This window comes from Bombus bifarius, unplaced genomic scaffold (genome assembly GCF_011952205.1).
Source record: "Bombus bifarius isolate JDL3187 unplaced genomic scaffold, Bbif_JDL3187 scf7180000007973, whole genome shotgun sequence".
In the NCBI taxonomy this organism is placed as follows: Eukaryota; Metazoa; Arthropoda; class Insecta; order Hymenoptera; family Apidae; genus Bombus; species Bombus bifarius.
In genome coordinates, this window is record NW_022884359.1 from 2,771,252 (window position 1) to 2,797,995 (window position 26,744).

A 26,744-nucleotide genomic window follows, 5' to 3' on the forward strand; every position below is an offset into this window, starting at 1 on the left:
AACAGATTGGTGGGATTACTCGCGTTGTTGAACGTGTTCACACGGAAGGTAGGGTTTCGATGTCGTTATTTCCGTCTACGTTTTTCAGCATTTTATTACAAGAATATAGTATAAACTTTCGCTCGATATGTGTGTGTACATGTTAAGTATGTATGCATGTATGCATGTATGTTGTATGTTTTATGTATATGCAGGTGGCGGTATGAGTGGGCGTATAAGGCGCGAATTTCCATCACGCGCGAATCTTTAGTTTTTCTTTTTTTTTTCCTTCATTTCTTTTATACATATAGAATTCTCGTGTCTTTCGTTTCTATCCCCGTACCTATCATTATCGTCACGATCATCGTAGTCGTCAACGACCCCAACACAGGCCACGATAGTCATAGCTTTTTTTTCGATAGTTGATCGATATACGTATAATAATATATCTTGTGTTAATCTTACGTTTTTTTAAACCTTATCTCCGCTAAATTGTAATCTATATATAGGTATATCTTCTGTATATGTCTCTCTGTGTACCTGTCTCTGTGTAATCTGTGTATTCTTGTGTTTCTTTTTCTTGTTTTCTCGTTACTGGAAACATACTTGGCAATTCACGTCTAATAGTACAACGAAGCATTTTTCTTTTTTTTTTTTTTTGTTAATCTTTCACGCTCTTCTTCGCGTCATTCTGGCTTCTCTTTTCTATTTCACACGTTCGTTCTCTCTTTCTCTCTTGCTCGTTCACTCGCTTCCGCGCGTTCTCTCTCTCTCTCTCTCTCTCTCTCGCTCTTCCTTTCAACGATACGCGCCACGATGGCCTCTGCTCGATCCGATCGACACGATGACCACTGGTCGCGCTCATTAATTGATATGTCAGTGGGTTTTTATCCTGCTAACTGCGTGGCTCCAGCTTGTCCCAGGGAAAGCGTAGTACACCTCCAGCCGCTGCTATAACTCGCTACGGGGTTATTTCCAGCTGTTGGCTGCAACAAATATAAAAATAACGTTAAGAGTCTTTATCGAAATGATTTTGGTCAGCTTCTATTATTAAATTCACGATCTATTCGTATGTAAATTAGGTCAAGTTCATTGGAATACAAAAGCCAGAAGGGTGATGGATTCAATTTGTTGAGGAGAATGGTTTGATCTAGAAAAATTGTATATGGAAGCTACATACATATTTTACTCGTGTTTTGGTTCGTGAAAGTCATAAGCCTATATTGCTAATCCTGTTGTTTTCAAGTTCTTAAGGATTATGATCATGATAAATTAATGAAACTTGATAAGAGTAATCGTTCTCTGTCACTATGTTAATTGATATTTGGTATGCCAATGAATATAACTTTTCGAGAGTCCTAAAGATTCTGATGGTACATAAACAGCTAATTAATAACAAGGATTATCTTTTGCCAAAATTTCTGTACCAATAGACACAATTTTTTAGAACGCCTAAGGATTATGCTGATAGATAATCAATTAATCATACGTAATAACAACCATTTTTTGTTACTAAATCAGAGAAGAACCGATTCTGCGATTTTTATAATATGCTCTAGAGTATCAAGCTCCTCTCATAAGAAAAGATTATCTACTACCGCCATCTGTTGTTTCACACATTACAATTCTGATTAGCTTGCGTGCCATTTTATTCATAGCCTACTGTTAGCAGAAAGTTGCACAGTAACCGGTACATTTAATGTGCCAGCACGTTCCCAGTATTCTACCATTACCATTCCCATCAACACCTGTTATCAGTAACTGGAAACAAAACATCCAACTCGATGGCCATTTTTGCCCAACAGAGAGCCGCAGAAAATTAGTCGGTGGACAACTGGCGCAACAGTCGTTCCAGCTTTGTATCCGAACGAACTTTTCCCATTTCACGTGGAACCGAGGCGGCAACCAGCTTTTCATACCTTTGTAGTATATGTCCCTATTCATCGTCGGACAGTTCTTCGGTCCCTGAAGAGGAAAAAGTTTCCAGACAATTATAACGGGTTATCGCACGGTTGAAGGAACTCGTATACGGGAAAAGCGTTACCTGAATGTTGAAGTCGATGTTCGTTCGAACGGGACGATGATGAAGCGGTTGGGGCGGTCTGAAATTATTCCCAAGCGGCGCGTTCGGATGATCCTTGTCCCCTTGCATCAATTGTCGCAGCGCGAGAAGCTGCAACGAATCGAGTCAATATCACTTTCCTTGTTTTATCCCCTCGCGTCTTTGCTTTCTTCTTTTTCCAGGCTTTGTATTCTTTCTTTTTTTTTTTTTCTTTGGTTTTTGCTCGAGTGAAAGATTAATAACCTGAAAGCTTTGAAAGTTGAGGTTTTTAACGGCGATCGTGCAGATTGATTCGTTTGATTTTTTTTAGCGACGGAGATTGATGTGTTTGATTCTTTTTTTGTCGATCGAGTTACTTTCAATTGGATTATTTTATCGAAGAACGGGAGATTGAAATATGAGGCTGGGATCGTAATTTTAAACTTTCGATGTTTCGATCGTTCCCACGAATACTTTGAAAGTTAAGCATTTTAATAGATGTCGTGCAGGTGATTTGTTTGATTTTTAGCAGTAAAATATTTTTAATTGAAATGAGGGGGAGATTGTAATTTTGGACTAACATAAGTTTTATCTTTAATGGATATAAAAAATAACAAAATTTTGGTATACTTCCTACAAAATATTATTGCAATATATCAAAGAGTACGTTTCTGTTCGATTGAATTAATACAATCTGTTAATCAGAAAGCAGACATTTTCAATAAGAGTAATAGAAAATTAATGAAAGTTTCGCTAAAACGATAATATTATACATTAACGTGTTTAATGAATTATTAAAGAATCTGCGACAGAATCGAAATTTCAGGAATGTTGCGCCTCAAGTAACACGCTTGAAATAATAACGTTCCATTAACCTTTTTAATAAAAGTAGAGTGCGAACTAATCTGATTAATTTTGTACGAATTATCGGCTGGCGAAAATGAAGTAAATACGACACCCTGTTCTTTATCGTCTTTGCATTTTATAATGGCTTAATGGCCCAAACAGTCTCCGTGAGCCAACAAGCTACTAGCATTTACTACAGAACGCCTATTATAGATATTGATTTATCGATTTATCAATTTTGAGAAACTACAACACCGACGATCTTGTTCTTATCGCTTTTGCATTCTGCTCTTTCGAGACGACCTTTCCCTCCTAACAGCTTAATAGCTTGAAAGTTAAGGTCCTCGATGCCTGTGCTACACAACAGCAGTTATACGTATCAGCTCTTTGACTTTTGACAGGAATATTCCATTACAACACCTGCTCGTCCTTCCCATATTTCAAACTCCTGTTTAACCTCGTTTGATTATCCAGTCGGAGAAAATTGCAATTAGTTTAATAAAAAAGTTTGTTAAAATTCATACCCAATTACGAACTTTTAGAGTTCGTTTTACTGAAATATAAAATACCAAGTTTGATGATAATTATTTATGATGGGGCACATCTCACCGATTTCAACGACCTTGGAATATGTTGTCAAGGTATTCATTCTGAACAAATTTTCCCTATACCTATTCTGAACAAATTTTCGCCCTTATTCTATAAAATATACGCAAGAATATCACTATGTATTAAGTTGTATTTATTGAGTTATGCATGATCCGTTTTGTACTAATAGAACTAAATGGAGCATATACAGGGTGGTTGGTAATTGGTGGTACAAGCGGAAAGGGGGTGATTCTACGCGAAAAAAGAAGTCGAAAATATAAAATAAAAAATTTTTTTTTATTTTTTTTTATATTTTTCCATCGAGACAACGATCTACAGTGAGGTCCGTTATAACGAGACATGATAAAGTGCACGCGTACCGAGCTAAAATTCAAAGTCGATTTTCTCGAAAACAAAGCCTCGAACGAAAAATTTTTATTCTATATTTTCGACTTCTTTTTTCGCGTAGAATCACCCCCTTTCCGCTTGTACCACCAGTTACCAACCACCCTGTATAACTCAATAAAATAATATAAAACAAACGGTGTGTTGTGCATCTATTATCACCTTATAAAACGAAAGATACTTTTCGGACAACCTGATACAGTAGAGCTCCCCTTATCCGAATATCTTGATATTCGAACATTCTATAATAATAATATAAAAATAATAATAACATTAATATTATCCAAATGCTCTATCACTTAAACGTGATATTTCCCAGGAACAGATGCCTTTTCATGTTTCAAATATGTACGCATTTTACTAGTGTTCATATAGAACGTATTCTTTCCTTTATTCGACCGAGCATTCGGAAAAGGACTTCGATGGCTCGAAGTACGAAAAGAATGTAACTATATGCAGTTAAATTATATGTTAAATTACATATTATAAATCCTAAAAAAATATGGGTTCCTTAAATATTAACCTTAATCCGCATGTGAATAAATAAAATTCCATATCAGAAAAGTGATTATCCCATTATCCAAAAATTCTATCGTAATAACATTTTTGTTTCCCTATCACACATCTAAATTAAGATTTATTTCAATTATTAAAGAATAAATATATATTACGCTTTACAATTATTAAATTTATTGCTACGTATTATAATTATGTATATATAATATATAAATATGTACATCTGTACGAGGAAAAATGAAAATATTCCGGACGATGTCACCTCGTTAGAAATATCAGGCTCGAAAATGTGAGCTGGAAAAAGTGGGCTAATAATCGACGCGTCGACATCACGGGACGCTCTTTTCGCTCTAATGGAGGGCCACGAGGCCGGGATAAGCTTACTAGAATATTCGATACACCGTGTGCACCGGTGGTTTTCCTGGTTGGATTTTTTTCGGTGTAACGAGCAATACGCTGCGTGCATGTGGGTTCTTCCCTGTACGTGTGTCGTTTGTTTGTGTGCTCGGTTATTTTGCATCCCTTTGATGTCGCCCCCTGGGTAACTTGCCCCGAAAAATACTAGCCACGTAATCTCGGCCCTCTGTTTTAGCAAGTATAATTTCTCGCACGCCACCGGCGCTGTCCCCGATAAATTTATTAAAATGCATCGCCGCCACCCTCTGTGGATACGTAAATCATCCCGCGAAAAGTGGCTGTTAAATCATCGATCAACGCGCGGTCGTCCTCTCCTCGATATCGCCGCGAATAAATTAGTTTCGCCACGAAACTTTCGACATCCAGTTTTTCCATCGTTCCTCTTTAGTCCCTTCTTTTTTTCATTCTAGCTTTGATTTTTATTTACGGTTAAACGATCGAATATTGATTGCATTTTTTTATGGTTTTCGTGGTTTCTTTTTCAGTATTTAGCTTTTACGAGGGTGTGGAATTGGTCGAAGGGACAGCAAATTAAATTTGTTATTATTACACGAAGCTATGGGTTGTCATATCTTTTCCTTTTGTCTACAGCCGTACAATGGCTTGGGAGTATCGATCGATTGCATTGTTCTCTATTTATTCTCTTGATCTTTTTATTGTTATATATTCAAGAAGATTTCCGGGATAGAAAACGTAATCAAGGTGAAAAAGGATTAGGGTAGCAGCTTAAATTTGATGCTATCGTATGCGGTTCTCGAGCGTCCAATTTTATCATATTTTTTTAATTGTTGTGTAAATGCCTGTGATTATTCTAATGTTTTTGGGAATTCCATTTTTTCAGTTATATTGATATATAGAAGACATGAATTTGCATGAACATCTTCTATTTAACATTTAAAACCAAAATACTCAGCGCTATTTGAAACACGTTTCATAATGAAAGTAATAGAATATTAAAATCGCTAGGTATATAAGCTATTTGTAGCATAATTCGATTAATAATTTAGAACAATTAGATCAATTTTAGAATAAATATATCTCGGTATTTTCGTGCACAAATTTTGATATTCTACAGGGTGTTTCAACATAATTTAAGTGGTGTTTCTTGACGCTGAAATAAGACGAAAATGAAGAATAAAAAAATTGCGTTTTCGGCTTTGTATAGAATTTGATCAATCAAATTTAGACACTTCATTAGTAATAAAAATATTCAATGAAGATATAGTTAATATTGATTTGCGAAGAAACATATATTTTTTTGTCTAAATAACATTTCCTTCTATACTTAAAAAGGTGATTTATCTGAAATTAAACATTCCATAAAAAGAATAAATAAAATTAACCTCCACATACAATTTTTTATCTAATTATTCAATTCTTTATATGAAACTTCCTCTTATAGATACTTGATCATCCATAGTTGATCATTCCACTAAAAAAAAAAAAAAGAAAAAATTAATCTCCATCTATGCAAAAATTATTCAAAAATATACTATTATTCAAAGAACTTTTTCTATCTAATGTTCCCCTTTATCACTTAATCTAATAAATACACGCGTTACTTTAATCACCAAAATTACCCTACTCTAAATACAATTTACCCCCGTCACCCAGATAACCATTTCTCTTAAATTAAAAAACGAGTTTCACGTTCGTTGACCGATTCTTCCACTTTGCTCGGTAACAAAGCGCATTTTTATATCGATCATATCGAGCGCTCTATCCGAGGCACTGGAATTAAAATCATATCTCGTACACCGGCGTATCGAGATTAATTCTCCCTTTAAAGAGCTCAATACGGAATCGTTCGACCGGCAAAGCGACGTTTCCGTCAGCAAGTCAATAGACCTCGATCCATTTTATTCGCGTCTCAGACGTTGTTTGCACGCGTTTGTTTTTTTTCCTTTTCTCTCGCTCTTTTTTCCTTCTCTCCCTCTCCTTTTCAAAGGCTTCGTATCGTTCTGCATATCGATACGAACGAGTTTCTCGATGATAATACGCGATGCATCGATTACCGATTCGCTGGCCGGTAATATTAAAATACGAATCTGACGGCGGGAACACGCGAGACACGGAAAAGGGATCAAGTTTTTCCCGACTTTTTGAAAGACAGAGCAGGGGAGAGACAGACAGATAGACAGACAGAAACGGAGAGGGAGAATCGTGATAAACGATCCATTTGGCTGATTGATCCGCAGACAGATAGATCTATTATGCAGCGAATGAAAACGATGAGTCGACTGCCCGTTTTGAAAAATTATGCACTGTACGCAATTGAGATCGGCTGTCGCGTCGCTGCCCCGATCGAGAATGACGAACAACTGCGAGGCAAGTGGTGTACTAATACGTTGGAAGTGAATTTTTCGAGTAAACTCTGTTAAGGTTTTTAGATTTTTGTATTGCAATCTTGTTTTAATCAAATTTCCTGTAATGTTTGAAGGAAAACTAGCAAAGGATTGAAGTTCAAAACGAGTTTTTCCTACTTTCTTACGAACTGAATAAGAAAGTTTTTATGCCTCATTGCCATTCTCGAATTTTGATGTCCATTTTTTTCTTTCATTTTAATAAAATAACTTTTAATGGTTTTTTAAGCTTCCTAGAGAGCTATTACTTTTTATCCTCGTAATTGAAATGAATTCAAAGTTTCGTTTTAGCTAAGTTGAAGTTACTGTGTTGAGAAATTTCTTCTTATTTTAAACACTTAGGATGAGTAACTTAATTGATATTGATTAATTTAGAATATTTCTTCCGAGAAAATATGGAATAATTTCACAAATATACAAACTCACAAATACCATATAAACAGTATAGGTGTATATTTATATATTTAGCTGGCGTATCGCAACGAACTGCCAGCTAACTGAATTTCCTACGCTATGATCGAATTAAAGGAAAAAATGATCAACGACACGGAACTGTCCATTAAACTCTGCCCGCCTCGCTATATAACCCTTAATGAGTAGCTTCGAAACCGAATCTTTACTTTGTAATTCACCGCCTTAACTTGCCAAATCAGCCATTCTGAAAAGAAAATTAAAAAGGGGAAAGAATGGGAAGGAAGAATGAAAAGAAAAAAGAAAAAAAATACATTAAGACATCAAAGCGTGATAAGGAACTCACGTAAACCAATTTTCTTGGTCTGTGCGTGCTACGTGGCGCGCGAGATTACGCCCGCTGTTGGCCACGTGAAATCGTTAAAAGAACATCAGAAACTGCTTTCGTGCGTGAGTTACTACGATTCTTCAAATTGTCGGAGCTCCAAATGCGGGCCTCATCAGTGACGACCGCAGAAACGAAATAAGGTTCTAGATACCGGGACTGCAAGTCTTTCAATTGTTGAGAAATTGAAAAAGAACCAGAGAGAAAGAGCGATAAGTACAAGCATCGAGAATTATTCAAAATTACTATTATTCTACTTTACATAATTGATATAATTTTGATTAAAAATTGTATTGATATTTTATCAGATACTAATTGAGAATAATAAATGTTTCGATGAATTTTTCGTTGTCGTTATCGACGAAGTGACCGACATAACATTTTGACCGACTTAATTTCACTCGATTAATAAGTCGAACAACAACCAATCAAGTATTTCCGCCACTCAAAGGTTATCGTAACATCGCTGAGAACATATTCACCGCATGCTTCAACAATCGAACTGCAGAGAACCTAAACCTCCTCTGGCTAACTTGAAGCCGGTCATTCAACAGTAGCAAATTAACCCTTGTTCGTAGTCATAGAGAACGAAGATCAGCAGAAGCTGCATAGCCAGCTATGGAAACTTCAAAGTTGGATCAATGTAATTCCTATCCGCAATGGCGCTATGTGATGGTCGATATTCAACGACTGCGTCTTGATGTCGCTATTCTCAATTCAATGTGCATAATTTTATATAATGTAATATAAGATATAGTCGTTTTAATTAAAATTGTAATTTTAAAACTAGAATACGTTCCACTAAACGTCAATAATATCGCAAACATTATGACAATTCACTAGTAACATTGTATAAGTTACCTTACAACATATTGCAAGTCTTAAAGTGGTTAAAATTGCATATGGTAACAATTAGGAAACTTTTAGAAAAAAAATCACCAAACCATTATGTTCGATACCATGCGAGCGAATGTGCACACACATATATACGCATATTCAATGAAAATTTCATCCTCACCTGCTGCTTTGTGATGTATATCGGCTTGTTCAGGATGATCCACGTGGTAGTCTCGTGGCAGGCCGGCATCGTGATGGAGCCGTCGTACGTCATGTAATATTTCGTGTCCGGCAGCAGTTCTCGTACCACGAAACGTTTAATCTCCATCGCCTGGCCTGCGTGCAATCGGTTCGATCGATAACATGACGATCCGACAGCCACCGTGACGCGCATACGTACCCCAATTAGCATTGGCGTTCCTTAACATGCGCCTCTAACGCCTGATATTACACTTTTATATGTACTCTGTGTACTTCGTGTCGTTAATGGCCGAAAGAAATATTCAAAGAAGCCCGCGGCGCGCTCTCGATCGATAATACCATGAAAACAGCATTGATCCAGAGAGCGTCTCGAGCGTTTACTTCGATTGTGAATCGCGAAACCGATACTTCGCGTAGCTTTTCTGGAGGTACATACTTATGCGCGTGAATTTTATTCTTACGTGAGAGATTCTAGTTTAGAAAGGATTTCTGAGCTTTTGCAAGAAGAGATTAAAGGTAATTCACTTTCCGTTTGTTATCGGGTAATCTCTGACTTTGTTTCTGCTGAAGTTATATTTGAGGTTAGATTCGACGTTCGTGTCGATTGAATGTTCGTTCATAGCGTTGAGTCTTTGTGAAATTCCCTGCGATACGAGTGAAATACTATTTATAATAAGGAAATAGTAAGCGCTATCATCTTACGAGATTACGTTTGTATCGAATACCCATGCATATTTTTGTATTTAGTATATAATTTCTTTTATGATATTTACATCGATTGAATGTTTGTGTGGTTCTTTATGTTTAGCGTAGAATCGTTCAACGTTTCGTATTATTTAAACGTTTTATGTAGGTCGTTGTTGTATTTAACTTGGAATCTTTATAAAACTGACTATGATATCCGTATACCATTGAGAAACCGTTAAAGATAAAGAAATAAAGTAAGTATTATATTTGGCTGTTTTAGTCTGTGAATATTAATTCCTACGATTAATCCTTTGTGAGCTGAATATTCTAACCTACAATACTTCCTATACACGACGTGATACTGTGTGCCACGCGATCGCTATTATTGCCAGCGTAATACCTATTACGATTTTACATGCTGATCAAGGTATCAATCAATTTATTACACGTATATTTAAATTATTCTTTTTAATGCGGTAATATATAAAATCAGGTAAAATACATAACACTCGCTTTTCCACTATTCGTCAAACACGGATGTGACAGAGTGACGAGGTTATAAAGCTATATGCGATGCTCATGAAATTCATCGAATCGATATACGCGTCCGTACCGTATAAAGGGTTAATTATTTAGAATTTGAGGTGTATACCCATGCTATTCCTGCTTCGCGTGCTGTACAAAATGTCAATTAACTATGACACGCGTAACGAAGTTATTCTTTTAACTTTGTATGATGTAAAATTAAATAACGTTCGTTGAACGCGCATCTTTGTTCGAAACGCGTGGGTCAATAGCACACAAAGGATTAATTATACAAAATTCCCGTATTTATACTTTCTATTATTATATTACTAACTTTCTAAAACGAAGAACAGAAATGTCAGGTAATCAATACACGTTTTATTATTGAAGCTATCATTTTTCGATTTTATGAAATCATGTGAAATGAATGAAATGTGTATTTTGATTTGAAACGTGTGTATTCATAATACACAAAGGATTAACCTATTAAGGACAAAGCAGTTAAATAATGTGAAATTCTTATTTAAAAAATGCATAATAAAATAACTTTCATATCGATTTTATCGAGATACAAAAAATGTATTAGAATATAGATAATATTTGTAGAATAATTGTAGAATTGCATAAACTTTTTCTAATTGGAAAAGGATAGTTCGTATCATAGTATTAATGTATATATTAAATGAAAGAAATGAATATATTTATAGAAATTTCATAAAATGAAAAAAAGCAATAATAATGAAGAAAATATTCTGCAAATCTTCGAGATGATCTATTTATATAATCTCAATGGTAAAACATGCTTCGATGTAGGAAATTAATTAAAATTTCTAAGAAAATGGTTTAAAATATGCCGATCCTTAACTAGTTGATTGCCCGAAATTACATATATTTACTTTCGGTACAATAAATTTTTTCGATCAAGGACGAGCTAATTATGCAAATGGTGTGTGCTAGTCGGCCATCGATATCACGTGCAAATAATCGGTGAAAAAATCCTCTTTCGACGTCGATAGCGATCGTTTACTCCGTCTGATTTTATTTGGAGCAAGCAATATCCTTAATTAGCTGATGCACCCCCAGAGAAGAGTCCTCTCCCCTTCTATTTTCAATTCGCATTACTGTTTTCGTTTGACGTGTTTCACCGGAAAAGATGCCTTTTTCTCGGCAATCGGAATCAATTAGTTTGCAATTAACGTGGCCGTCGTTGAGAACGACGACTTAAACTGGTGATTATACGAGGAACAATTTGAAACGAGAATGCGACGATAAAGTAGGATTTAATAGCTGAAATCGTTTTGGTTATTAACATACAATTTAATTTTTAAAGATTCCTCGTCCCTTTTTTAACTCTTTTTTGTTATGGTCCATTCACTTATACATTTACAATGCTGGATAAAACAAAGCATAAAATTGCTACTAAAATTGGTGCTTGTGTATGAGCATTGGTAATTTCTCTATTAGACATTTTTTGCCGTATTGATGAAAGTAATTTATATAGCAGCATGCATTGTATCTATTCGTAGCTCTTGTTAAATACAACTCCGTTTCGTAATATTCTAGTGACATTTTGTATTACTTGCATTCTTTTGTCCATCACTGTATATGTGTATAATAAATGAGTACGAATCTACAAAATTATTCTGCGAATAGCATTATATTTTCCAAGTGTAATTTACTCGAATCAAAGTAATTTTTATTTATATTCTGCTTATCGATATAATGGAATGTTTATAAAATTTCCGAAGGCGAAAACAAAAGATCAATAATGCACGGGGATTGATTTAAAGTTCTTATTTTCAATGTGTAACTTTAAGTAGGTAGAAAAACTTTCGTTTAAAAATTCATCTGGCCGTAATCTAATGTTAATGACAAATAGACATTAAACATATTAAATTTATCTTCGATATATAATGTGAAATTAAAATAGAAAGTTATGAAATTTGTTTTCAAGTATCATACACGATCATGGACGGTCTTTGCTGTTGAAAAGTAATTAAAATCTGTTTTTTGCGAGTCACCTTTATGAACCTCTCTTAATTAACTTTTTTTTTGTTCTATTGACACATTCGCAGTGGCTGACGTAAAATTACGTCTTTTCATAAGCCACAGCTGGTTGCAACTGGCGTAATTTTGGAAGATAACAGAGATATAAGAAAACGATATGAAACTATAAACGAACTTGAAAGTTTTATAAATATATTCACCTTTTTATCTTTTTTTTTCAAATTTATTATTTTCATTACAAATCTTTTGGTGATAAGTTTCTAATTATGAATATGTAAAAGGAGTAAAATGTATTTTTACAAATTAAAATATATATTATTTCTACTAATAACGCGACAACCAGCTATTGACTTATAGCTTGAAAAATAAATTACCAGCTGCAAAAGTGTCAATTCAAATGTATAATTGAATAACATATTCGATTTGATCGTAATTGCGTATTCAATTGGATTAAAGTATCCTACAGGGTGTACCCAAAATGGTTTAATCGAACTGATTGAGTCTATTTCACGAATTATCTTAATGAAAAAATAAATCGATATTCACGAATTAACTTTCGTGCAGCGAAAGTGTGGAGATTCTGGTTGTCACGAGCGTTGAATATTTTTCTTCTTTTTTTTTTTTTTTTTCCCCGATAAAACGAACTGAAACGATTTTTCGCGATAATGAAATTTAAAAATGAAATCGTTCATATAGGTTGATAGGGTAATAATACGTGGATGTAACTTATAAAGTAATTAAATTTGCAGTTCGGCTGGAAAGATTGAAAATACCGTGTATAACCTTTGCCTCGTGAAAGTTGAATAATCTCGTAAAACGAGCCAATTTAAAAGCAATTTGAAAGAAGCAATTTATGTATGAACCACTTATTTGTCAAACCGGTAAACTCCATAAAACGAAATTTATAGAAAATTAATGAAAATACGCAAGATAAGCATCGATCTTTTCAAGCACTTTGACACTGAAATGTGAAAAATTTCAACAACACCAGCCTAACCACTTTGGCTTGTGAATGTTCATATGCAAGTTCCTCTTAATTATTCAATTAACAGGATGCCTGTTAATTAAAGTACCATATTTAGAAGGAACTCACGTATGTATGTGCATAGAATATGCGTGAAACGTATCGTGGATTTCGATCAAACATATTCCAGGCACACCCTTCGCACTGTGTATCGCGAAGCAGCGCGTGGAAACTCGATTTCCTCGAGAAATTCGAGTCCGGTCGGGTGTATTAAATTACTGACGGTCTCACCTCCGTATCTGATCTTATCCAGCTGTTCGGTGAATATTCGCAGCTCCGGGTTCGAAAGGTCTCCAACCTGAAAGCCAACCAGCACACAGGCTGTATCTATCGGTTATCGCTTACCGCGATCGTTTTACGTTTAGCCGATCTTTCGCAGAATGGCCCGTGAAAAATAATACGTAAGCGGGCCTGTGGCCTGTGAGAGATTAGACATGTACCTGGAGGAGAAGGGACACCGCCACGATCCCCTGCGCCCGCTGCAACGCGTCCGAGAAGTTGTTGTATAGTTGCGAGTTGAAGCCGAATATCTGCAACTGTTTTCAAACAGAAATTAGGAAATTGGATTAGTAGCGATAGCTGCGAGTAAGACAAGTTGTGATGTTTGTATCATATCGAGTAGCTGCGATTTCGCTTAACTTTCATATAGTCGATTAAATAGACAAATTGAACTTCTCAATACGAAAATCAGGCTTCTCAATAATGAATAGGGTGATCAATTTTCTTGATTTCATGGAACTTTTAAGTAGCTCGTATGCTTTGCCAGAGCAATAGCAAGGCTTCCAAGCGGTGAAAGGTTATGGCTTATAAAGCTTGCGTAAAAGATAAGTAACGTAACAAATTGCTGGAAGATAGGAAAAATGAAGAGTGATGCGTAGAAGATAAATAATAGTGCATCGTTGGTATGTAGATGCAGGTAGCACGGCGGTGTAGGTTTTAAGAAGTTTAAGGTGCGTACGATCAAATAGAGCTTCTGGAGAGTTTGAATAAAAGGGATATGGCCAGGCAGATCGAATGGTGGAGTTTTCAAGTAACTGGAAGTCTGAATATTTTGATGTAAAATAAATTTGCGTAAAAAATTAATAGTATAGTGATTTATTAGAAAATAATGAAGACGAATAATGCAGTGAACTATTGGTAAATAGGAATAACGTGATGGCGCTTCTAGTTGTAAGTAGTTTGAGACGCAAGCGATCAGACAGAGACTGTGAGTAGTTTAAGTCGTCTATCGGTCAGACAAAAGGTTACCAGCAATAAACGGAATGACGAAGCATTTATGTACGTAGCTTTATGGACTTTTAAAATATTAAAGGGTTAAATATTTTGAAGAATCACCAAAGATAATCTTCAAAGGGTTCGTTTACTTTTAAAGGAATATGGATGCGGACTTAAACAATTTAAGCTGGCAACAAGTTTTAAGAGGATTTGTTCCACTTAAGCCTGCGCCGTTCAAAAACCCTTTACCCACTGATGAATTTCTAATGAATAATCCAGCGAGTGATTTCTTTTTTTCTTTAACACGGCGAAAGTTCGATCGAAAAGCACAAATTAAAATGAATGCAGACGAACGAAGTGCCATCGTGAACGCGAATCAACCTTTCATTGTCTGATTTTATTTCATTTCACGCGACATACGTGATAGAAAAAAACTATATATATATATATAGTCTTTTCAATGTTATCTATCGCAGATTATTCTACTCTCACCGCATCGAACATTTTATAATAAAAAAGAAGGAATTTCGTCGTTTCCATGGTTGATTTTCGTCTCGCCTCGAGCGAATTTGCCACGAAATATTCCGCGAAAATAACCGGAACAATGAAATTTTGGAAATTCTCTCGACGCTTTTCAACAAACAAATTTGCAAAATTAATAAAACGTTAATCATCCGGCTGAAATGATCGCACGTTTTCGCCAAATTCGTCGACGAAGAAACGACGATGATGCTGAGGATAGAGACGAAATCAAGCTCAGAAATATCCGGATATTTTGATCAATCGTAGTAACGGTATATAAATTTTACAAATGTGTAGAAACGAATGATGAACTAGCAATCAGAAGCAATACTCGTTAAATTTTTATAATGTCATCAGACTATATAAAAGACTATTCATCGCTAACATCAGACTATTTTATTAGTTACTATACTGCTTCGAGTATGTTTAGTAAAATATTATCACACAATTGTATTAGCGTGAGAGAAGCTTTTGCATCAATTTAAAAGATCCTTCTTAATCTGATTTATAATTAGAATAACCCAAATATTTCATTAGTTCCTATCAGAAAATTAGATATCCTGTGTTTAAAATATTCTTTCGCGTTTTCAATAATTCGAGAAATACTAATCCGTATACGCTTAATCTGGCCAAACCTTACCATTATTATAAGTTTACCAGAATGTCTGAATACTTATGAGCTAGTAGTATACTTGAGCCTATCACTAAAAGTGGTGGAGGAATGGTCGTCTCGTCACGCGAATAAACCGGCCGCCATATTAGCAAAGTTTTATAATTTTTTCAAATTCCGTGTCGACCAACTTTCCCAACGTCGATGTAACAGGAACCCGCAAACTGTTAAAAGCTATACGTTTTCGCGGGCCGCACGTATATCGCGAGTCTATACCGGTAACCTAGTTCGCTAGTTCTGACCCAGTTCGAAGATTAATACTTCGAACGTGGAATGAGAAAAAAAAAAAAAAAATAAAAGAGGAAAGAAAGAGAAGAAGAAAAAAAGATAGAGGGCGGTGCTTTCACGTTAATCAGTTCCAGTTACGTGATCAAGTGAATAAAAGTCGTGCTGTAATCGGCGAGTATAAGAATCTGCAGATAGACGGATACGTATCGAAGAAAGATCGATAATCGGATGTCCAGGAGGCTAGGCTTTCTGATAGAGGCCGATAGTCTTGGCCACTTGATCCATGAGATTAGCGAAGACCAGTTATTGGAACAGAGAAGTCGATGTTGCAGCTTTTCAAGGCGACGTCGATGTCTACCTCTCACTTTTTATTTCTCTTCCTGTTTTTGTGAAGTGAAACATCCCTGTTGATTTGATTTTCCAGTAAATTGTGTATTCCTTCGTATAACAACTTTCTTTGAAACTTCACTTCCTGTTAATTCTCGAGCTTTCATCTTGTTCTCGTTTCTTTAAATTCTTTGTCGATGTAATGTTAGGTTACATGTCTTACTTCTTTTATATTTCTGTTTCTAATTTGGCGAAATACCTGTTATATTTCGGAGATCTTTTATTCTTTGATCTAATTAAGTCTTGAGTTTCATTTCATGTTATTTATATATATATATATATATATATATATATATATTTTAGCAAGGCTTCATTTTATAAAAATTTGCTGATGATTTAATATTATTTTCGGGAAACATTTCTGTTCATTTAGTTTTGCGTTTTATTCTTTCGTCAAAGAACTCTTTTGTAGGCTCTATTTTCTATTGTTTCCTTTATAGTATCTAGCGTTTTTGCCACGCTTCTGTTGTTTGGAATTTATTGTTGATTTAATATTAAGGTAACTTTGTCGTACTTTGTTCTCTATTTTTGCAAACGCCTGCGTCGATTTTATTTTAGATTAAATCTACTATTCTTTGGTTTAGAAATTTTTATCTCTGATTCTAGGTGTATTTCGATCTTAATCAAGCGTTCATCCTTTAAAAATACACGACTGAGTTCATTTTACGTTTCAGTTATTCACATGTCTGCTGTAGGACCTCTTTAGCTATGTTTATATTCTATCGATCTTGTTTGACTGTATTCATTTGTCTACTCTAAAAAAAACTTTCGAACTTTACTTTCTACGATCTCTTAATCCGAATTTTGTCAAATTTTCAAAAATTCAATTATTTTCTAATTTCCTCTATTCGTAATGCTAATATGGAAATTGCAGATTCATTCGAAAAACCTGAACCGAGTTCCACATGTTTTCTTTACCTAGGTAATTTGAATCCCATTTCACTCTGAATCCACTTCGAATTCAGAGAGATATGGAAATCTCGAATTACTAATTGATGCATGATTATCGTGCATCTGCATTTATCGTACTATTACTAAATTATTGACGTAATTCGAGGACTAATAATAATAGCAACAAATTAGTGGCCAGTACTCATCAGCCACATCAAACAAAATTCACAAACTATATTGAATTTTATGTTCAGTGTATTAACGCTGCCTGGCAGATACCACGAAAAGATTTGAATTATTAATCACAGACCATCTTGTGGGAATATAGTTCGGATATTATAATTCGGAATAATGTTATCAATTGGCTATTGTTATCATAAACAATCGGTCCCAAAAGACTTTATTTAAAATTAATTAAAAATAATTCGTCTATAGCAATCAAACCTCGGTTATTGTTATCAATGGTGATAATTATACTCAGGGACGAACGATAAGAATTCTTAGCAAATTCCCACTAAATGAATCTTTTCTTTCGAATTTTACTCTTAACCAAAACATACTTTTTATTCTCTACATGAGTGTATGGCAAGAATTTTTAGATAGTAAATAAATCTTATTCTGAAGCGTACCCTTCATCTTTTCAAAATATGTTGTCGAAGGAAAATATGAAAAAATGACTAATGGAACTACACAGGGGCAAGGAAATAATATGATGGCAGAAGCGAAGCAAAAGCGTAAAGGTTTCTGATGCATTTAATATACAATTTGTGAGAAACATAAATTGTAGAAATGTTGCAATCGTTTGATTTCCATAGCGAAAACCTTGTATCTTCATTGTAATGTTATCAGACTGCGTAAAGTTATTGTTATTATTAAAAACTGCAAGTCCCAAAGTGACAATAATAAGCGAACTCCATTCTATCGTCTCACGATTTCATTTGTAACTCAAATGCATCTTTTCATCCGCTACAATATACAATAGGAAAGACACGGCTGAATAAAAAATACCTCGCAAAATCTCAGACGAATAACCAGACAAAAAGGTTCTACTTCCACGATTCTACCATTCCTCTTTTAAAACCATTCGAATCATGACATAGACATGTTCCACGTTACAAAAAACAAACAAAATATTTAGATGCTCTTCTTCAACTGAGATACCCTGTATTTACTTATTTTTAGGAAAACAACAATAAAATAAAAAAAGAAATAACACCTGCATCACAACAAGTTCTACTACTATTTATTCCCATGAACAGTGCCATAAAGACCCACTACAGTGGGTCCAATATAAAACACTCACCTCAGCTGGAAACGCATGCCCATCCACAGTGTGCTCGCTACCGGTTCGATCGTCTAATCCAAAATGCAGATGGATCTCGTGGAACTGGTACCGGTAACTCAATGGACCGCCCGAGATATTCACAGGATGACGCGTGTCGTTGTCCACAGCGAACACCACGCTGTGGCCAGTGTTTGCCAACACACCACCAACTCTGTGCTTGTCCACGTGCAGAGGTTGCAGGTTCGGATCGAAGAGGAGCCTGGATGGCTCCAGATTCACCGGCGATTGCCGTCTGCCCTTGTGGCACAGCCACCAATCCGGATTGATGAGACCCCAGAAGCCGGGACCTTCGAAGCCGAACCGATTAAACGACACGTTGAACGCGACTTTCGAGCATCGATTAACGCGCCCAGCCCTCGAGACCGACTATAACCCCTTCCCCGGAAGAACTTTCCGGCACGATAAGCTTTGGGGATTAACAGCTACACGGCTGTTGGGGAGGAGTGGCGTGAAATTATTTCGCTGAAGGGAGTTTACGATTTGACGAGATCGTAAGGTTTCAAGGGGCATTCGATGGCTCGACGAGTTCTCGTGTTTCAGAGGGTTTCGATAGATTGGAAAATGTTTGGTAACATTGGAAGATCAATGTGACTTCTTGCGGGAAGAAAAACAGTTTCTAGTTTCTTATGGAATTGGTGAAAGTTGTGGAAATGTTTGACAAGATTGGAAGAGAAATGATTCCTACGGGGAGAAACATGTAATTTATCATATTGTTGGATGGATGCTCATGGGCGGATTCTCGTGTTTGGGGAACTTGAACATGACTTCTGGTTCCTTACGGAACTAGTAGAGGAACAAAGACAGTAAATTCTAAGAATAATAGCTCTAAAATTGAAAATAAGTAAGTACATGGTGAAAATAAGAAGAAATACACTCGTCGGTCGAAATTGAAAAGGAAAAATATATAAAACTTCCTAAAAAAATGTTTAAGACCTTGTAAGTGAGCGAGAAACTATGCAAGTGGAAGTTATTATCATATTATTATAATATATATATATATTATTATTAAGAATATTGTATTTAAAATTATTTGTAACAAGAACCGAATAACAATTTCATGAGAACGATCACTTAAAGAATGCGAGTGTGTTTCGATTAATTGATAAGAGCATGGGATTCCTTACCGGAAATACCGTCATAGGTCCACCATTCCTCCCAGCTGACGGGCCTAGATTCTGCAAATAGTTCATTATCAAGAATCCCCGCGATGTCACTTATGCGACAGCAGTCCTTAACCTAGAACTAGTTGCGGTGAGTCAAGTGGCAAGGATATTCGACCACACTCCACCGGATAACGAGCCACTCGTCTCAATTATACACTTTCTTGCTATAGTCTGGCTCTGAGTCAATTGGTCGCTCAAGGTCACTCAACCAGAGGCTCCCTTCTTTTTTTTTTCAATCTGCCTACGTACCGTTCTCAGACACGTTTTCAAGAAACAGTGTCTACGAACCATCACTTGTTTCTTCCTCTTTGACGGCGCATGAAAATAGCGGCGAGGAATAACAGTAAATAAAGAAAGATAAAATCTTTGCTTTACAGTTTTTCTTGTTTTATTTTCTTCATTTTCTATATGTGTAACAATTGGACTGTCGATATTTATGCAATTCGACATTTATACGAACGAAACTGAATAAGTGGAACTTGAATGGGAATTTGTTTCATCTACTAAATATTAGTAAATATATAAATTGAATCTTTCTGTCAAGAGAAACCATGGTAAATTGAGTAAATTACGTCAGAAATTCTAGTTATTTAATTAGCAATCTGCATTGATAATTATGAAAAAATATAAAATGAAAGTTACATAAGAATTTAAATTAAATAAAATTGCTAAATATATATATGTATACAAGAATATAATGTTTCTCAAAGAACTCTGTTCTTGCTATATTCACAGAATGAATAGCTTGTATATTTGCCAATGTTAGCAATCTAAAATTTAAGATGTTTTCACTTCAGTGCTCCTTTACACGGATAAAGATGTCTATATGCGTGGAGGACGCATATGGTGTAATAATATTTCAATTTATGACCTCGCTATGTCCTTTCCACCAAGAGTCAATCTTTACCGATGACCCAAACACCAAGTCCTCGGCCACTGAGAAGACGTATCGCATGACTCAACATCTGGGTCGTCGATCCCAAATGGGTTATACATAATTATTTATTTAATTCTTCCCTCGCCACTCGTATATCACATCAATGAAAAATTCGGTTACCAAAGGTTAAGAACTACTGAACGCGATAGAACAGCATAGAAAAACACAAAGAAGTCAGTTAGTACCTTGTATCAGGACGATCACGAACACTCCCCAGACGCCCAGGAAGACGGAACTGAATGGGGCCATTCCTAGGACTGCGCGGTCTTCGTCAATTGGGCATCATTCGGCTCGATTCTATTCAACACAAAAAGGAAAGGACACGATACCTCCGAGTGCACGTGTATCATCCTATATATGTATATCCTTTTCCTCCCCTCTCTGTATGGCCATGAGTCGTGTCCCGTTATCTCATCTTCCTAACCCTCGAGAATCGTGTCCAAGATCAATCGAAACACCAAGTAGTGTGAACCACTCTCGAAACGAAAGCAACGAACTTCGCAGCCACGACAGGGAATTTCTCTCTACTCGATGGTGAAACGATAACGACGAAAACCACAACTTCAATCGATCTACGAGCACACCGCAGGAATGTCTCAGAGCGAGCGGGACTTTTAATTAGCCAGCGTCACGCGACCGATTCGCAACTTGAGGACTACAACTGTCTGTTGTTGAGGAAAAGTCCTGCGGAACTGTACAGGGACAAAGGGAATATAGTAGTGTTTACTTAAGGAAGTATCTAGCCTTGTTTAAAGTGCCATTTTTACGTATCCTTTGATATTTTTTCCAAGGAAACCATATAGATGTTTCGTATTGGTTTTTTTTACACATATATTTATTAACGATCGGAGAATATTTACCATTTTTTCCAAGTGATAATCAAAGTTGAGTGAGTTATATGTCATTACGTAGAGTCTGGTTAAAAGAAGCATTCTACTGGCTGACACGAATCTGGTTATTCTACTTGTTTCCTCTGGCGAATAGAACTTACGTAGCAAACTGAAGGATATATTACGTCTTTCTCGTTTCTTCTCGCATTCATCTGATGCTTTCTTTACGAGAACTATAATGCGGCCTCGCATTTTGGAATTGAAACATCTCGAAAGTGTTGGATCGATTGGAATTTAAACGGGCACTGCAGTACTCCGTTTCTTCATTTACCATCGTCCACTGCAACGACATTCGATTTTATCTATAGAGATAACATTTCTCGAGCAGTAGCAAATTTGTTTATCTCAACGATTGTATCGTATCTGTCTGAAACAGCCAATCGGATATTCTTTCTAACAAACTTCTTCTTTCATATGAAACCTAACCTATCCTAACCTAACCTAACCTGACCTAACCTACCCTAACCTAACTTAACGACAACGAAAAGGAGAGGACGCGTGTCGTCGTCGATAAGAGCCGCTGGCTCACGAGCCTCTTTCTGAGAAGAAAGAAAAGACAAATCTGCAGTCATCGTCGTTGTCGAAGTAGGGAGAAGTGCGCTCGAAAACGGGGCGGGCTTACTCGAATGTCCCCCGCCCCCTCTTTCACTAGGGGTGGCTCATTCTGTGTTCGAGTCCACTCCACCCCGTTCTACGGCACTCCAGGCCTGTGTTCTTAGGTCAGGAAAACTCGAGTAGAGGCTCCCTTCGAAACGTCGTCGATCGATCGATCCGATCTCACTGTGACGCCGCTATCCACGCCGAGTGTCTCTAACCTACAACCCAGCAGCCGGAAAGATAAGAGGGTACTCCGTGAGTGCGATGACTCGGCTCTCATTGGATAACCCCTCGTTTTTCTTTCGCCTTGGAGGCTACGGCACGTTTCTTCCGCGATTTCCATCGTTCTCTGACAAGAGATGCGCTGGATGCAGGTGTTGGTTTTAATGAAATTTGGCGCGGTAATAGTTTCGTACTATGTGCTATGCAGAGATAAGAAGATGGTTAACGGGATAGCACAGGGTCAAGGAATATTACACTGTTACATCGAGGAATAATACGCTGTTCTCTGTCACTCATCGTCACGCGTTGCTACATTTTTGTATTATCTTTAGAATTGTATTGGGTCTATCGGAAATAACCAAACAGATCAGCAGTCCCTCGTCTAAACATCTTCTTATTTCTGCGCAGTACAATGCAGTATAACTTCGCTTAACGTTTAAGAACGTTCCTTCCGCACTTTCGACCGCCCTCTGACAAGGAATGTAGTATTCGTTGATTTAAATAAAATTTGCTGCGGTGGTAGTTCTGTATGTGCAGTACAGCAGTACTGCGTTTCTATAAATTCCACTTATTTGAGCGAAACTTTAGTCGGTGCTTGATTAAATGAACTCCTACCAGTTGAATTCACTTACCCGAACGTGAACTCCTATTAACGAATTATCGAAAAATCATAGGTAGTTGGGGGAATAAATGGTCTCCTATTCCATCGCACAAGGCTTTTAAAAGTGCTGCAACTGAAAAGAATTCAATCCTGCGTTAGGATTTGACAGAAGGTGCGTCTTATTCGAATATGGTCCTCGTTGATTACAATAGAATACAATGTGATTAAAAAATAAAATATCCAAACGTTCTACTACTCGAATATTTCGTTTTTCGAACAGAATGTCTGTTAGTAACAAATGCGTTTCTCTCTTAGAAATACTATTATTACGTGTATTATTATATGTATCGGAGCACACACAGCAAATGGAAACGAAATTTTACAACGAAAACTTGTGTAGTCTGGCGGACAAAAGAGTATGAGGTCGGTAGATATTAAAACAAACTGACACTTCCATGTGTAGGGAGATAGAAACAGATGATATGAAATACAATAAAAGTTGTTTAATGTTCCTGCATTTGGGATGTTACTAAGAACATTATCCGAAGAGATAATGCTTTAGCTGAATTGGGAAGTAGAATATAAGAGAGATGTGATTGATTAAATCAACTACATTATGCAAATTATTCACATATCGCTGTTTGTTTCTTTCGTTCATTCACATTGGTTGAAGATTACGTTCCATAATACGAAACCTACTTCATAACGTTAATTGTATAAACTTAGACATCAGAGAAGAACTTGTTAAAGACGTACTGTGAAAATTAAATAGTTACTACAATATAGAAGCCTCAAACTCGGTAGTTTTACACTCTATGAAGTTTAATCCTCAGCCAGTTTCCGCTGAACATTGTTGTCACGAGCATGAAATATTTCGTTTATGGCAATAAAACGAGAATCCAAATAAGAACACCTCCTATACGAAACACCTCCTATACGATCTATCTAAGTCATAATCGATCCAGACAAAGATTAACCCATTGCAATCCAAATTGCATTCAACGTTTTATCATTATTGGTTCATACTTATAAAGTTAGTTATAAATTTTCCCAATTAACGATAAGAACATAACTACTTCTTATGATTCTGCTAAATTAAATTTCGGCACGAAATAATATCAGTTTTATATATTTTACTAAAAGCAAAGAGAATGAAACGAAATCCATTATCGGGTTCAGCTAAACATAGAACTGCAAAGACTTAACCGTTGAACAGGCTGGATCAATTCTGACTCACTTTGATGTTTTAGGTATTTCCACGTTAATTCCTTCGTAAATTATATTACACGTTTTATCATGCGCCTTATTACCAAACTTTACAAACAGGTTTCACTGCCATAAAATAAAGTGACGAGGAAATGTGTACCACGAAAAACAGAATCCAAAAAATTTCAATGGCACCAAGAAAAATGTGTCTTGCATTTAAAGTAAAATTCAAGATTGAAGATCAACGCTCCTCACTACGATCCATCCTGTGCTAATAAATGAGTATTAAACAATTATCGATCGTCATCATCGACGACATCAACGATTTACCAGTTTCAAAACCCTCAATTACTATCCTATTCTTCTGTATTCTTTATAATGATAATCTAACCTACGTATAAACTTACACACCTTATGATAAGTCCGTATCGGTAACAAACGAACCGGAACGGAACGGGGATTGGTTCTGGGTTCAAGCATCTCAAGCTTCGTCTTTAATTAGACCCTATCGGATCACGATTGATCCCGTCGGATTTATTACCGAGGGCCCTGATAGTCGACGGTGTCTAATCGAGCGAGCCAGAAACGAGTCCTGCCGTTCGATTGCGCCACTCGAACGCAATTATCGAGCCGTAGGATTTTCGTTGGTGTCTCCGTGAGAGGCTTGATTCACGCCAAAAATCCTACCTGTCACTCTAATTCCTCTGATTCAACGTCAAGACTCAAACAGACAAAAAAGAGAATGAAACGAAGAAAGAAGAAGCAGCCTTCTTAGTGGTGTTTACTTTTCAGTCCGAAGAGAGCGCCAAGTGAAACGATCCTGAAACGCTTGAAACAACGAAAGGGAACAATTAGCCAAGTCTTACCCCAAGCCAGAGTGCAATGACTCGACTCACGGTTCTACCGTCGGTTTCTTCCCGTTTCTATGCCCACTCGTCCCCATAGATCACTTCTATGTTCTCTTCTCTACCCTTGGAATATGGCCAACGAGGAAGGAACCAATGAGACACACGTACGAGAAGGATGAATCGAGGAAACACTATATGTCTCTCGTGCACCGTACACATTAGCCGTGCACACACTCGTACACTTAGAGGTGCACACGTATGGACATATACATATATACACGTCGAGTAAGAGTGTCCTGTCCGGTCGAACGATCGATCGTAGGGTCGTGGTTAAACGTCGAGTCGTGTGCTTCGATCGAGACGATTCCCGGTTCAGGACACGGATCGCGTCTCTTGTCTGTCTTAATCTTAGACGCAGTTTGGTCCACGATTTTTTCTAACATAGACGATGTCTCGTTCAGCTCTAAACGACATTAAGATGACAAATGTGGACTTGAAAGTTTCTTAAGAAAAAAGAATTTCCACTAAAACGAGAAAAGCGTGGACGACTGGTAAGAGAGACAGAATGTATAGGGTCGGCCGCGAGCGAGACTTGGTGGGAGGACGAGCGTGCGAATCGATCGGCAAAACGCGCGATGGTGCGGCCAAAAATTTCGCGTGACGAGTAAACGCGGCGGCTATGGGCACCTCCTGGCCGCAATCAATAAATGTCGATCAAGAAATAGAAGCGTGCCAACGGCTATCCCCTTGTACACTCACAAATTGGTTAGCCTTATCTAGATCCTCGAAGTAGGAAAAAAAAGACACTGTTCCAGGACTAGAACGCGTACAGCTTAGTTCCTCGGATTATGATATCGGTTCCGTTGGAAAAAAAGTGGTTAAACGAAGTTTCCGCAGGCCGATACTGACCCGTGCACGATGACGAAAAGGACGAGGATCGTCTCGTAGCTTCCTCCTCCTTTCTTCCGCCTGCTCCTCTCGCTTAGCCACCGGCACACCACTTGCACTGCTAATACGAGGGAGCAGCGACACCGTACGATACGCGATCCCGCTAGTATCCAACCGAACGAGCCAAGACACCGATGTATCTCCTGAACGAGAGTCGGAACGATCGTTGGGACGGTCGCGAGTCGACTTCGAATTCTTTTTTTCCCTCTCGTGCGAAATAATCTCGTTAAAAGCGGTCTGCACCTTTGCGAAGGAACGACGAAGGAGGAACGACTGCCCTACGAGACCAGTGTATACGTTCCTCCTTCTCCCTCTCTCACCCTCGCGCTCCCACCCGATTCGTACTCCATCTAGATCTCTCGTCGGCCGCACCGGAGGCTGACGGCACGCATGCGCGAGAAAATAGTACGGGTATCTCTGTTTCTCTTGATAGTAGTTCAGCGGAGATGTATAGGGAACGAGGCTAGTTTCCAGCTCGTTCTGTCTTACTCTGGCTGGCCCTCCTCGGTTCAGGCCACATCGATGCTTCCGGACATGGGGGAACGAGCGTTTCGCGCCTCCACCGCTCTTCCACTCTTTCTCTCTCCCTCTCTCTCTCTCCCTTTCTCTGTTTCTCTGTCCGTCTCTCTCTGTCTCTCTCTCTCTGTCTCTCTCGGGCATCCTCGTCGACATGCGAGGACGTCTGCGCACTTGCCGGACCAGGACGAGGATGGAGCCTCCTTCGGGATACCGGAGCACCTGTGCGCCCTTTGCCCGCGACCTACTCGCGATTTTTCACCCTTGGAATTGGAATTGGTTTTTCAGGAATTATTCTGAAGGCTTTCAAATTGCTTTCGAAGCGT

General features: G+C 37.3%; 2 protein-coding genes across 4 annotated transcripts in view; one reads left to right on the forward strand and one right to left on the reverse strand.

Annotated features, from left to right (window-relative positions):
* Nucleotides 1-76: 76 nt before the first annotated feature.
* Nucleotides 77-26,222, reverse strand: LOC117216809 (carbonic anhydrase-related protein 10). Of its 3 annotated transcripts, none has more exons than XM_033463857.1 (10): nucleotides 25,864-26,222; nucleotides 20,776-20,887; nucleotides 19,615-19,665; nucleotides 18,449-18,777; nucleotides 13,673-13,768; nucleotides 13,464-13,530; nucleotides 8,970-9,124; nucleotides 2,024-2,152; nucleotides 1,899-1,944; nucleotides 77-965 (listed from the first exon to the last, which is right to left on the reverse strand). In XM_033463857.1, exons 2-10 carry the CDS (start codon nucleotides 20,837-20,839, stop codon nucleotides 949-951), a joined length of 954 nt encoding a protein of 317 aa, XP_033319748.1. In that variant the 5' UTR covers nucleotides 20,840-20,887; nucleotides 25,864-26,222; the 3' UTR covers nucleotides 77-948. The 3 variants fall into 3 exon arrangements, with proteins under 3 accessions (XP_033319748.1, XP_033319749.1, XP_033319750.1); XM_033463858.1 differs by lacking the exon at nucleotides 25,864-26,222 and adding an exon at nucleotides 25,714-25,840; XM_033463859.1 differs by lacking the exon at nucleotides 25,864-26,222 and adding an exon at nucleotides 24,973-25,421.
* The window catches only part of LOC117216808 (peptide-N(4)-(N-acetyl-beta-glucosaminyl)asparagine amidase), a 53,424-nt gene continuing 35,849 nt past the window's right edge, over nucleotides 9,170-26,744 (forward strand). The window contains exon 1 of the mRNA XM_033463855.1: nucleotides 9,170-9,505. The gene's annotated coding sequence lies outside the window, so the exon portion shown is untranslated. The remainder of the gene's footprint in view (nucleotides 9,506-26,744) is intronic.